The 13,381-nt window shown below is 64.6% G+C and overlaps 1 protein-coding gene across 1 annotated transcript; it reads left to right on the top strand.

Annotated features, from left to right (window-relative positions):
- Positions 1–7,501: 7,501 nt before the first annotated feature.
- Positions 7,502–12,065, top strand: MMP9 (matrix metallopeptidase 9). The gene is made up of 13 exons (XM_068150395.1): positions 7,502–7,700; positions 7,915–8,153; positions 8,524–8,672; positions 8,893–9,021; positions 9,104–9,277; positions 9,360–9,533; positions 9,696–9,869; positions 9,968–10,123; positions 10,213–10,441; positions 10,612–10,751; positions 10,869–11,019; positions 11,111–11,214; positions 11,501–12,065. Exons 1-13 carry the CDS (start codon positions 7,557–7,559, stop codon positions 11,608–11,610), a joined length of 2,073 nt encoding a protein of 690 aa, XP_068006496.1. The 5' UTR covers positions 7,502–7,556; the 3' UTR covers positions 11,611–12,065.
- The last annotated feature ends 1,316 nt before the right edge of the window (positions 12,066–13,381 follow it).

Below are 13,381 nucleotides of genomic sequence, written 5' to 3'. Positions count from 1 at the left end.
TCCAGCTGGGGTCCTGCTGGACCCTGATCCTCATCTCTGTGACAGGCTGCCCGGTCTCCCTCAGTCTGTCACTCACTGCACTGACCCTGGTGAGCCTGCTCCACTCCCAGGGCAGCTTCCCTGTGAGCCGGCAGCTTCGGTCACTATCCCAGAATAGTCCTGGGCTGTGCCCAGCGCAGTGCCCAGGGCCATTCCCCCCCAGCCTCCTGAATCCCGAGCCCTGGGCTCCCACAGTGGCGATTTTGCTGTCGGGGCTGTTTGTTGCCTTTGTTTCCTTTTCTAACGGGGAGGCTCGCCGGGGATGTTTGCGTAGCTGCGGGGCAGGAATCCACATCAAGAGGCTGTGTTTGTACCCACCTGGGCCGGGCAGTTGCATCAGCACATTTTGCAAAGCGTTGAGCAAAGCAGCTCCTGCTGCAGGAAATGGTTTTTCTTCACACCAGATTGCTTCACCGCTCGGCTCCTTCCCAGCAGCGCGGCTCCTGCAGCAGGCGCCCGCGGCTCTCCCTGGGGATCGCTCTGTGCCAGGGTGTCAGCGAGCCGGGACGGCTGCCCACCGGGCACGGCTTGGGCCACTGCCGTACGCCTCAGCCTCTGTGGTGAGCAGCCTCCCTCCAGTACCAGCTGTGCTCGCTGGCGTCTGTCGTTTCCCAGGGCTCTGGCACCAGCGAAGTGCCGTAGGATAATGCCCCATTTTCTGTGGCCACCGAGGCTGCGGCTGGAGCTGTAATGCCACCCTTAGGCTCTCCCGAGACAGGCAGGAGCCGCTCCCAGCTGCTTCCCAGGGGCTGAGAGGAGCCGAGGAAAGCCCGTGGTGAGGTCACTTACACCCTGGTGAGATCCTATTGGCAGGAGGCAGCTCACCGGCCCTGGCTTTGCCCAGCCCGGCAGGGAGGTGTTGCCGGTGGCTGTGTCATGAGCACCGGGGGGCTCTCCACGAGGTGAGGCAGCGTGGGCGGGCTGGCCGCGCTCCTGCCTGCTCACGGGGACCACGGTGCCATACTTGTGTCCCACTGCCCCTCAGACCATTGCTGCCTGCCACCCTGCCCGGCAGCTAGAGCGATGGCCGGGCTGAGCCGCGCCGCACGCTGCCTGTCCTGCGCTTCCTGCCTCGCAGCCGAGCCAGAGCTGTGGCTGCCGTTCCCGCAGGACTTCGGGGCGACTGACAGCCGTTCCAGGGTGAATTTGGAGCTGCTGAGCATGAGCAGCCACGGCCAGGCCCGGCACAAACACTCCTCGCTGCCAGAACTGTTGCTGCCGTTTGTTTTCTTTCCCTTCTGGAGGGATCCTGTGGCTTCCTTCCCAGAACCTGAGACCTCGGAGCCACGGTCCAAGGCCGCCGGCTTCCAGCCTCTCCTGTGCTGCTGATTCATCATTGCTGGTTGCTTAAAAAAGGGCAATCAGCAAATTACTGAAATATAAGTACAATAAACAAGGTGGGCAGCAGAACTCCGTGTGGCAGGGCCCCGGAGACCTGACATGCGTGTTTTGCTGGGCCGTTCCCATCGCCCCTGCGTGGCTTCATCCTGCTGAGCACCTGTGGAGCTCAGCATCATGGCACTGCTGCAGGGGGCCTCAACCTGTGCTGCCACCACAGCCCTGCCTGCCACCAGACTCCTCAGAAGAACCCCAGGCAGTGACTGAGGAGCAGTGGTGATCGGGTTGGTCTCCCAGCCTTGCCCTGTGCGAGAGGGTCACTGGACGCCCAGGGCTGAGCTCCAGGGCTGTTCTTTGCTATGTGGTGCTTGGGGCATGGCAGCTCCCAAGAAGGGACCGTTGGCTCTCACCTGGATACTCCCAGCCCTGTTCCCCAGCAGCACAGAAGCTGCTTTGGTCCCTGGTTCCCCCCCTGCCGCTGGCTGTCTCCCCTCCATGGTGCCCACGGAAGAGGTTTTGAGGGCCCCAAGGGTCGTGCAGCCCCGGCAGGGCCCGGCTGGCAGCCCAGCCGTGTGGCATTCCTGGGCTCTGTCCATATGCCTGTGTTGACAACCGAGGCACTCTGAGTTAATTTGGCAGCGAGCGTCAGAACAGTTGTCAAATGTTTTACTGCAAGCCGAGCCGTGTTGCCTCTACCACTCTTCCTTCTGCTGCCTGTAGTTTACAATTAAATACAACCAGTTTTGCCCATATTTCACCTTCCACAAACCCCCGCTTCTTCTTCCCCAGCCGCCTGGTGGCTGGCAGCCAGCGGGTGGCTGGCACCGGGTCCATTGTCCCCTGCGCCCCCCCGGGCAGGTTCGCCGTCATCGTCACCATTGTTGCTCTTCCCGATTTAGCCGGCAGCTGCCGTGCCGGTCTCACACCGGGGAACAAAGCGCTGCCCACCCGTGCTGTGCCGTGCTGCGCCGTGCCGGCGACGCTGCCTGTGGCCGCCCAGCCCTGTCGCCTCCTGCCTGCCTCCCAGCCTGGTTCGATGAAGGGGCAGGAGGCAGGGGCAGGTCACACCATCCATCCCCGTGTGGCTAAGGGGATGACAGCAGCAGGGCTGCCCATGGATACCCCTTCCCAAAGGGGCTGCGGATGACAAAGGCTCAGTGTTGCCCCATCCCACATGCCTGGAATGATTCCTGCCCCTGACACGTGGGGAAGGTTTGGTAGAACAGAAGTTGGTCAAAGCTGGAGGAGGCAAGCGCTGGGACAGGACATGATTCAGGGGATGGGGCTGAGTTTACAGCAAAGTCATGAAGCAGATCGAGAGCCCTGCAGCGTTTAGAGCTCTCACACCCCTTTCTCTAGGCTCTCTAGGCTCTAGGGCTACCTGGGTTGCCAGGCTTTAGGTGCAGCTCAAGGGCAGATGGCACAGCCTGGGCTGGTTTCCCTCTGACTGAATAGAAAAGGCCAGAGGAGGAGTCGTTTCTTCAAGCCCTTCCCGGCTTCCCACTTGTAGAGGGCTTCCCAGCACCTGAATGCTGGGGTCTGTGTTGTGACCCCCCCGGGGCATTAGCAGGGCTGTGTCTGGCTGCCTGTGCCACTGTGCCTGTCAGTGGGCATCTGGAGCTTCAGCACCAGGGTGGGAGATTCCTGAGGGGGGTAGGTGGGACCCAAACACGGAGGGTTTCTGTGGTGCAATGGGGTCAGTGAAGGCAGGGGGAACATGTCCCAGCCCGACACGGGGAGGTGACTGTGCCACCCACCTGGGTGCCTGGAGCCAGTGTGCCAGCCGCGGGGATCTGTCATGGTTGGTTTGCAGCTGGGAGGGGTCCTGAGGGTGACGAAACGGCAGCGCTGGTTTCGGTGCCTGCAGGGTGGAGGTGATCAGCCCGGCTGGTGCCGCCCGCGTCACCCCCACCCGGCAGAGGCTTCAGGGAGCAGCGGCACAGGGCTGGAGGGGGCCTGGGGGGCAGGACTGGGCAAACAGGCAAAGGATTCACGAGAAGCTGGTGCTGAGGGGCTAGGGATTTCCCCAGGTGGGGCAAGGGACTAGCAGGGATGGATCAGCGAGGTGCCACAGGTGCATTCATGCCGCTTTAGGTGGGCAGGGGTGGCATGCAGGGCCGGGGCTCAGCACTGCTGGAGCGCTGTGGGGTAGTGGCATGCAGTGTGGCTCGCCAAGAAGGGTCCTGGGCCCAGCTGGACGCTGCCGTCCCAGCCCACGCAGGGCCCAGTGCCGGGCGGCAGAGCCGGGAGGCGTGTGCAGGAATGTTGTTGCTGTCTGGAGCCCTCCAGCAGGAGCAAAGGGGCTTCCGAGCCTCTGACGCAGAGCTGCTCACATGCCAAAAGTCCTCCTGCCCGGGACACGGTGCTCTGGGGCAGCCAGTGAGCAGGCAGCTGCTCATGGGGTGCTGCAGAGCCTGAGGAGTGGGAGCAGGGCTGGGCTGGGGGCAGTGGGGCTGGCAGCTGCAGTTGTCTGGCTTTGCTAAGGGCCTACACTGGTGTCCTTTGCCCACCAGCCAGGGAGTCTGGCTGTGCCATGGTGGTCCTGGCACTGGTGCTTCCTGAGCTGCTCCCTGTGCTCAGCACAGGCTGTGCTTCCCCACGGTGCCTAGTGCTGGGCTCTCCTCGACCCGCTGCTGTCTCACTGGCACAAGATGCTGACTCCCCACTGCCCTGCTTCCCCTTGCTGCTGCACTCTGCTGTACCCAAGGCCATCCACATGCCTGGGCCTGCCCTTCACTCCTGTGCCCACCCTGTCCCCTGCCCAGCTCTTCAGGTGGCCAGGTGCGAGGCAGCAACTGTGCCACCCAGGTGTCCCCTTGCCTTGCTCCTTGACTCTCCTGTCACATTTGACACCATGGAGCACCCCATGGCTGTGGCTGTCTGACCTCTCCCCTGGCTGAGCAGTGCTGTGCTCCCTGCCTGGCTGGCCCCACTCCAAAGGGAGTTGGGCAGTGTCTGGGCTCAGCTCTGGAGGTCTCTGACTCTGTCCAGTTCCCCTGACTGGCCTGGTCAGTATCTCCTGGCTGAAGACCTGCAGCCTCACAGTGCTGCTGCCACATCCCACCTCTGTCCTGGGCAAGGATCCAGGCAGGCATCCAGCCCCAGCCAGGGTCCCAGACTCTTTTCCCATGGGTGTCCCCCCCATGGTGCTTGCCTGGTTGAACCCTGCATGCAGTGAGCAAGAGCGTGGGAAGGGGCTGCAGTGCCTGTTCCTTCCCCTTTCGGTGGCAGCAGTGGTGACAGGCAGCCTCGTGGGATGGAGGATGTCCACAGAGGTTTTTCCATTTAATTTGGCTGTGCAGGAGTTCTGGGTGTAAACCATGCCCCTGGGCAGAGGTAGGCTGGGCACAGCACCTGGATGCACCAGAGGGTCCCTCCCCTGCCCACTGAGCTGCCTGTGCCCGTTCCTGAGCTGAGCTGTCTCAAGCATCCCTCCACATGTGCCCGCAGTGGGGGGCTTAGGTGTTGCCCAGCTCCCTGGCCAAGCAGGGCTGCTCCACATTCCAGGTCATGCCTGCAGTGCCAAGCCCATCCCTGTGGAGTTCCCCTGCCCAGTGTGGAGGCTGTTGGTGCTGCCAGACGTGGGGGTTTCCCTGCTGCCCTGGCCCTGCCCCTGCTCCCTGCAGAGCATCCAGAGAGTCACCAGAAAATCCCCGCGCTGGTGCCAGGAGGAAGCTGGTGAGCAGGACTCTGAGTCAGTGGGAGAGGCTGGGCTGGGGGCAGAGCTGTGGCCAGCAGCCCACCAGCAGGACCCTGTCTGCCCAGCTTGAGGATGCTCAGGGCCACTGGGCACAGCCCTACTGGTGCACCCTGGAGTGAGCCAGGACTGGCAAGTGTGGGCTCACCAGGATGGGCTGTGTGGTGTGTGGGGCCCTGGCTCTAGGCTTTGCTTGCCACTGCTTGCTCTGTGCCCCTGCTCTCTGACCCTCATCCCTGCCAGCACTGCTCTGCTCTGCGGGGCACTGGCTCTGCCCTCAGGATGGTGAGAGGATGGCAGTGCCATGGTGGTGCTGGTAATGCCATGGTGGCAGGGTATGAGCAGTGCCATTGTGGTGTGGGCAGTGTGCCCAGGCTGTGGGAGCTGCAGGTCCTGCACGTGTCAGAAATGAGGGATGGAAATAGCAGCTCAGGGATCTGCCACAGCACCTGAGGAGGCCAGATCCAGGTCTGGGCCTCCTGTGCCCACAGCTGGTGTCAGACATCCCCTGCCTGGCCTGTCCCAGGAGAGTTCCTGCATCCAGCTCCTGCACTGGCTTTGTATGCAGTGGGCTGAGACCCTGGCAGCCCGGGGGGCTGAGGGCATGGTGTGGTGCCCGCTCACTGCATGCACCCAGAGCCATCAGCTGTGGCAGGGACCTCAGGACACCTTGGCAGAGGGCCCCACTCCCACCTTGGCTGCGGCCAGGCAGGGAGCCTAGGGGCAAGGGGTGGCAGGGTGGGCTCCAGGCTGGACTCCACGGGGAGAGAGGGAAATGTCAGTGACCTGACCCGGCTGTGGGGGTCCCTGGCCCGTGCTCCCCCAGACACCGCAGCCTGGATGTGTTTGTCACCGCGGGGCACAGGACGGCAGCCGCTTGTGGAGCAACTTCCTCTGCCCGGGAACGGGGGCTGCTCTTGCAGGGCTGCGGTGGGGAGTGAGGCAAGAAAACAATTTCTCAGCTCCGCTTCCTCCCGGCGAGATTTGCCCTGCCTGCAGCTCCCCGTGCCTGCCCGCCCGTGGCCCGGGCACTGCACCCTGCTGGCACTGGGCATCTGCCACTCGGCACTGCCCTGCATGCGGCTGGGCTGGGAGCGGGGCCCCAGGACCTTGGTTGGGTAGGGAGGGGTCCTGTGCCTGGGGTGAGGCCCCTCAGTGGGCTCGTCCTCCCCAGGGCTGAGTCGGGCACAGGGGCTCCTCTGCAGCACAGCTTCTCTCCCCTCGCTGGATGCCAGCGCAGCCCTGGGCAGCCCTGCCCATGCTCTGGCTGGGCCAGGCGCTGCTTATTTGGCTCGGCTGAAGCCGGGGTGATGCAGGGAGGAGGAGGCTGCAGTGGGGATCGGGAGGCAGGAGCACAGAGCACCAGCAGAGATGCGGTGGCCCAGGACGATCATCCTGAGAAGGTTCAGCACGGCCCCAGGGTGATGGAGAGCTGGGAGAGGGGCACCTGTCCCGGGACTTGTGTCTTGGGCAGTGTGACTGCGCTGCCCCAGCCCCACCACCCCTCCAGCTGACGCTGTGCCTTTCCCCCAGCTCTGCCATCTGCTTTCCTCATGCTCCCCATCCCTGTTTGCTTTCCCCCTCACCACTCTCATTCCCACAAGCGTCGGCACTTTGGGAGAACAGGAAAACACCATCCCGTGGCCAGGATTGTGTTGTGCTGGGTGGGAACCTGAGTCAGCAGCACCCTGTGGAGCAGCTGCTGGTGAGGATGGGGCACCAGTGAGGACGTGGCATCCCCGTGGGGTCCCACAACACTGCCAGAGCATCTCTGGGCACAGAGCTGCTGCCAGGCAGGCACTGCCCCAGTTGCATGGGGCTCTGCCAGTGAGCAAGCTTAGAGGCACCCATGGGTTGATGAGCCACAGGGATCTCCTCCCCTGGGAATGCTCTGCCCACTGGGGTGATGCAGCCATGGTGGTGGATATGGGGATGGACAATGTGTCCTGGTCAGGGTCTGATCTCTGCTGTCCAGCTCCCAGGCACTGGGGCTCTGGGCAGAGGGTCTCCTCCAGCTCTGCCAACACAACCTTGGTTCCCACTCAGGGCTCTCTGGGTTTGGTGGCATCAGCCCTTGTCTGGCTGAGCTCGGTGTCTGTCAGTGACACAGCTGCAGGGTCCTGAGCACCTGGCCAGCCCCACAGCCTGAGGGCCATCAGGGCAATGCCCCTTACTGAGGAGCAGCCCCATGGCAGCTAGGCTGTGCCATGCCCCAGCACAGCCACTCTCCCTCACGCCTGTCCTCGCACCTGGCATGGCGTGGGACCCAGTGTGTTTAGTAAACAAGGTGATGAAACAGTTAAGGCAGGAACGGAGGAGCCTGAGCGTGCGTTTCGTCACCGTGGGAAGGGAGTGAGTCGGCGGCTGAGGGGTCTGAGGGTGACTCACTGCCCTCCCCAGACATAAATAGGAGCCGAGCCCGCGGCACCCGGAGCAGAGCATCGGGACCCGGCACAGCCACAGCCCTCTCGCCACTGCCACCATGGTCCTCATCCTGCTGGCCCCGCTCACCGTGGGGCTGCTGGCCCTCTCCTGCGGTGCGGCCCCGCTCCAGAGCAAGCCGCAGGCAGTTGTCACCTTCCCGGGGGAGCTGGTCAGCAACTTGTCAGATATGGAACTGGCGGAGGTGAGGGGGACGTGGACTCACGGCACCCTCCTGCCACACACTGCGACGGGCTCCCGGGGAGGCAGCATGGGGCTGCAGGCTGAGCTCGGGGGTTGCTGGTGTCCCTGTGCCCCGGGAGGTGCCCAGGCTGGGGTGAAGCACCTGGGCTCTGTGGTGCCCGGGACTGCCTGAGCCGCATCCCTTGCTCAGCTCCTCCGGCTGCTTTCTCCTCCAGAGTTACCTGATGCGGTTTGGCTACACCACGGGGGCAGAGGAGCGGACGGGCAGCAAGCATGTGTCCCTGGACAAGGCACTACGCAGGATGCAGAAGCAGCTGGGCCTGAAGGAGACAGGAGAGCTGGACCCTGGCACCTTGGAGGCCATGCGAGCCCCCCGCTGTGGCGTCCCTGACGTGGGAACCTTCCTCACCTTTGAGGGGGACCTCAAGTGGGACCACATGGACCTGACCTACCGGTGAGTCTCTGCCCTGGGAAACCGAGGCTCATACCCAAGGGCCAGTGGTCCCCAGGGAATGGAGATGGGCACAAGGGCCCAGGCAGGGTGGCAGGCTCAGTCCAGCCCACTGGCCATGCCTTGGGTACTGCTAACACAGCTGGGTCTTGGCACAGATACAGCCAAACTGGCAGAGCAGCATCATCTGCTCCCCAGAGACCAGGAGAGCACCTGAGCCCTGGCCTGGTGGTGGTGGCTGGCTGCTCTGCCTGACTCTGCCAGCTTTGCTGTCCCCTCCTGGGATGGGACACATCCCCACCGTGCAGACCCAGAGCAGGGTCACTGCTGCATCACAAGCTATGACCTACCAGCACTGACTCCCCACCTGCAGGGTGATGAACTACTCCCCTGACCTGGACCGTGCCGTCATCGACGACGCCTTCCAGAGGGCCTTCAAAGTGTGGAGCGATGTCACCCCCCTCACCTTCACCCAGATCTACAGCGGCGAGGCAGACATCATGATCATGTTTGGCAGCCAAGGTGATGTCCTGCCAGGAAACAGGGAGCCAGCTCAGCTGTGGGGAGATGGCTGGTGACATTTCCTGCCTGTGGGACCCACACCCCACGGCCCCACTGCCATGTCCCCACATACCCAAGGTCCCTCTGCCCCTCTGCATGCCCAGGTGTGCAGGGGCAGGGTCTGTACCTGTGCCAGGGGTTCCTCTGGCAGGGCCAGGTCTGAGGGTGCTTGTCCCCACAGAGCACGGGGACGGGTACCCCTTCGATGGCAAGGATGGGCTCCTGGCCCACGCCTTTCCCCCTGGCCAGGGCATCCAGGGTGATGCCCACTTCGACGACGATGAGCTCTGGACACTGGGAACTGGCGTAGGTAAGGGCAGGACCTGGCAGGTTGGGTGGAGCCAATGGTTCCCTCTCCAGCCCCGTTGCTGAGCTACTCCTCTGCCCAACAGTGGTGAAGACTCGCTACGGGAATGCCAACGGGGCCGACTGCCACTTCCCCTTCGTCTTCGAGGGCCGCTCGTACTCCCGGTGCATCACGGAGGGGCGCACGGATGGGCTGCCCTGGTGTGCCACCACCGGCAGCTACGACCGGGACAAGCAATATGGCTTCTGCCCCAGCGAACGTAAGTGCTGGCAGCCACGGCCGCAGCCCCTGCCCGCCCTCGCAGCTGCCCGGGGCCAGCCTCACCCCTCCTCAACCCGCAGTCCTCTACACCACCGGTGGCAACAGTGATGGGTCCCCCTGTGTCTTCCCCTTCGTCTTCGATGGCACCTCCTACGATGCCTGCACCACGGACGGGCGCTCCGATGGCTACCGCTGGTGTGCCACCACTGCCAACTTCGACCAGGACAAGAAATACGGCTTCTGCCCCAACAGAGGTGTGAGCAAGGAAGGGGCTTCAGGGAGGGGTGGGGTGGGGTGTGGAGTGGCCAGTCCCCAGCTGAGATGCACAGGGTGTGCGCCTGAGGGGTCCTGGGGCTGTCCTGGGTCTGGCTGGAAAAGCCAGGGCCAGGGCCAGCCCCACTGATGCTGCGCTGCAGACACGGCGGTGGTTGGAGGCAACTCCCAGGGAGACCCCTGTGTCTTCCCCTTCACCTTCCTGGGGCAGTCCTACAGCACCTGCACCAGCCAGGGCCGGCAGGATGGCAAGCTCTGGTGTGCCACCACCAGCAACTACGACACTGACAAGAAGTGGGGCTTCTGCCCAGACAGAGGTACCAGCACCCTCTGGCCCCATGCTCTCCATGGGCGTTGCAGTCCCTGGCCAGTGTGTCCCATCCCACCGGGTGCTGAGGCTGGTTCTTTCCCCTAGGTTACAGCATCTTCCTGGTGGCTGCCCATGAGTTTGGGCACTCACTGGGCCTGGACCACTCCAGTGTGCGTGAGGCCCTGATGTACCCCATGTACAGCTACATCCAGGACTTCCAGCTGCACCCAGATGACGTCCAGGGCATCCAGTACCTTTATGGTGAGCAGCCATGCTGCAGCTGGGTGTGCCAGGGTCCTGCAGTGCTGGGCCAGCCCCCATCCTCACATCCTGCCCCTGTATTCTCTCAGGTCGTGGCTCTGGGCCTGAACCCACTGCCCCTGCACCTGTGCCTACTGAGAAGCCCCAGCCCATGCCCACAGAGGCTGGCAGCACCTCCACCACTGAGGAGGAGGAGGAGGAGACACCAGAGCCCACAGGTGAGCCCATTCCAGTGGACCCCAGCCGGGATGCCTGTGTGGAGAAGAGCTTCGATGCCATCACAGAGATCAATGGGGAGCTGCATTTCTTCAAGGATGGGTGAGTGGCAGCACCCAGCACCTCCTGCCCGGGTGAGTGCCAGGGTGGCACGGTGGGACAGGGCTGTGCTGGGGACATGGGGGGGATATGAGGGCCATGCCAGGGTTTTGGGGAGACATGAGGCTCTGCCAGGCTGAGGTTATTAGGACAGCTGAACTTCTCCACTCCAGGAAATACTGGACCTACTCATCCTTCTGGAAGACAGGCATCCAGGGTGCCTTCTCCATGGCAGACACCTGGCCTGGCCTCCCACTTGTCATTGATGCTGCATTCCAGGACCTGCTCACCAAGAGGATCTTCTTCTTTGCCGGTGAGCTCTGCCCCTGCTGCTCTCAGCCCCAGCACTACCAGCATGGCAAAGAGCCCAGTGGCAGCAGCCCTGGTGCCCTTGGAGCTGGCTGACTCCTGTGCTCTGTCCTGCTGGCAGGTCGGCAGTTCTGGGTGTTCTCTGGCAAGACCATGCTGGGCCCCCGGGGCATCGAGAAGCTGGGCATTGGGAAGGGTGTGGGTCGCATCTCGGGGGCCTTGCAGCGGGGCCGTGGCAAAGTGCTGCTCTTCAGTGGGGAGAACTACTGGAGGTGAGTGGGTCCCGATGGCCATGGCAGGGCCTGCTGGCTCCCCAGTGAGGGGCTCCTGGCAGCCCCTGGCACCACTCTGCTTTCCCCACAGGCTGGATGTGAAGGTCCAGAGGGTGGACAAGGGCTATCCCCGTGCCACCGATGACATCTTCACTGGTGTCCCTCTTGATGCACACAACGTCTTCCTCTACCAAGGTGAGCAGGGCCCTCGTGGCTGGGGACTGTGTGGTCACCTATGGGCTGCCCTGAGCCTCTGGGCAGGAGTGGATTGCCCTGGTGCTGGGCTCGCAATGGTCCTGGGGCAGGGCACACCATCAGTCCCTGTGAATCCTTGTGGTGGAGCTGGCTGGGCCCTGTCAAGGGCCATCTGCCAAGGCCAGATCCCCATGCACCCACACTGCTCAGGCGGCTGTTGGGCCAGCTCCTGGCACAGCCACCCTCTTGCTGACCCTCTCTTCCCTCTGCCACCCTCCTTGCCCAGACAAGTACCACTTCTGCCGGGGCAGCTTCTACTGGAGGATGACACCACGCTACCAGGTGGATCGGGTGGGCTACCTCAAGTATGACATTCTGCAGTGCCCCGAGCACTGAGGGTGCCACCATCTGCCCAGCTCTGGCCGACCGCTGCCCCCTGCCCGCTGCTCCCAGCCCCCGGGCTCCTGCCCTGCAGCCGGAGCCCCGGGGCACTGGCGCCCGTGTGGCCTCGTGGCTGTGGGGCGATCCCGTCCGAGGTGAGGGCTTTTCTGACTCCCCAGCGGGGAGTCTCGGGGCGGCCCCTCGGGAGCTGCCAGGCCCGGGGAACCCGGGCTGGGGAGCAAGACTCTCGCCGCAGCCAGCACCGTGCCACAGGTCCCGCTGCGCTGAGGCGTTTGCCTGGTGCAAACCGCAGGTGGATTTGGAACGAATTTGTCTTTGTGCTGAGCCAGCCGGGCCGGGCCGGGCCGGGCTCCGCGGGGTGCCGCGGCTCGGCTGGAGCGAGTGTGAGCCCGGCTCCTGCCTGCTCCTCCAGCCCTGCCCGCCCCTTTTAAATAAAGATCTTTCAGACACGGCTCCGAGCCCTCCGTCAGCGCCGCGGCGAACCTCCAGCTGCCCCGGTCTGGGGGGGACCATTGTCGGTGGGGAAAGGGCTGCTCGGCTGCGGCCAATGCCGCTTCTGCTGAGGGCTCTGGGATCATTCGGGGCCACTGGGTCCTGCAGGGAGGACATTCGTCGGTCCCCACATTCCCATCACCAACCCCCAGTGTCCCTCCATCCTCCAAACCCAGCCTGGCCCCAGGTCCCCTGCACCCTGCCGGCCCCTAGCTCTGCACCGGGCTGAGGAACGCGCATTTGTCACAGGCTGGGTGGCGGCGGGTGGCCGGGACCCCCCGCCGCTGCGGGCTGCACCCACCCACTCCGAGGCGCCCTGCCCCGGCCAGGGCCGGGTCTGGGGCAGTGCCCGTGCCCGGACGCTGCCCGGGCCCGGGTGGGGCGGCCACAGCCCAGGGCTGTAATTAGCTGTAATTAGTGGCCGTGGCTCCGCGCAGGGCGGGGGCAGAGCGCGGACCTATCTGGACCCGGTTCGGTTCATCGGGAGGCAGTCCTGGCTTCAACCAGTGAGGCCGCTGAACGCGGTCCGCTCCGTCGAGCAGAGCCGAACCGAACCGAACCCAACCGCGCTGGGCCAGCCCCGCCTGCTGTGTCCCTCGAGCCCAGCGTGCCAATCGAGCCGTGCCAGTTGTACCCGCCGAGCCGAGCCGAGCCAGCCGTTCAGGGCGGGGGAGGCGCGGCGGGCGGTGCCGCGGGCACTAGGACCCCGGTCAGCGCCCGGCGGGGCCGCGCTCGGCGGCGCCGGGGCCCGGAGCCACTTGTGGAGGCGGCGGGGCCATGAGCCGGAGGTTCACCGTCACCGCGCCCGCCCGCCGCGCCGACCCGCCCGCCCGCGGCGGCGGAGGTGAGCGCCAGGCCACGGCTGGCGGGGGGAGCCCGGAGGGTGGGCTTCGGGGGTCTCAGCGGGTGGGGCTGTGTTCGTGGGGAGGCTCCGTGGGGCAGGGTCTGGCGAGTCAGAGCCGGTGGAGCAGGATCCGTGAGCAAGGTCCGGTGGGGCAGGGTCCGCAGGGCACGGTTCATGGGGAGGGGTCCATGGGAGCCTCCGTGACGCGAGGTCTGGCGGGGCAAGGTCCGTAGAGGGGGGGTCTGTGGGCCAGAACCAGTGGAGCGGAGGCCGTAGGTAGAGTGCAGGGCCGTCGGGGCACTGTGGGGGAGTTGTGGCGTCGTCCTGGGCTAGCCATCTGTCTTTCGGGACCCCCGGAAGGAACAGAGACCCCCGGAGTGGGGCTGACACGGGGCTGCAGCACACAGGGGACAGGGGGTGCAAAGTGGG

This window comes from Melanerpes formicivorus, unplaced genomic scaffold (assembly GCF_026170545.1).
Source record: "Melanerpes formicivorus ecotype bairdi unplaced genomic scaffold, bMelFor1.0.p_v2 SCAF_19, whole genome shotgun sequence".
Classification (NCBI taxonomy): Eukaryota; Metazoa; Chordata; class Aves; order Piciformes; family Picidae; genus Melanerpes; species Melanerpes formicivorus.
Note: the sequence above shows the minus strand (reverse complement) of the source record. Positions and strands in the feature narration are given on the sequence as shown.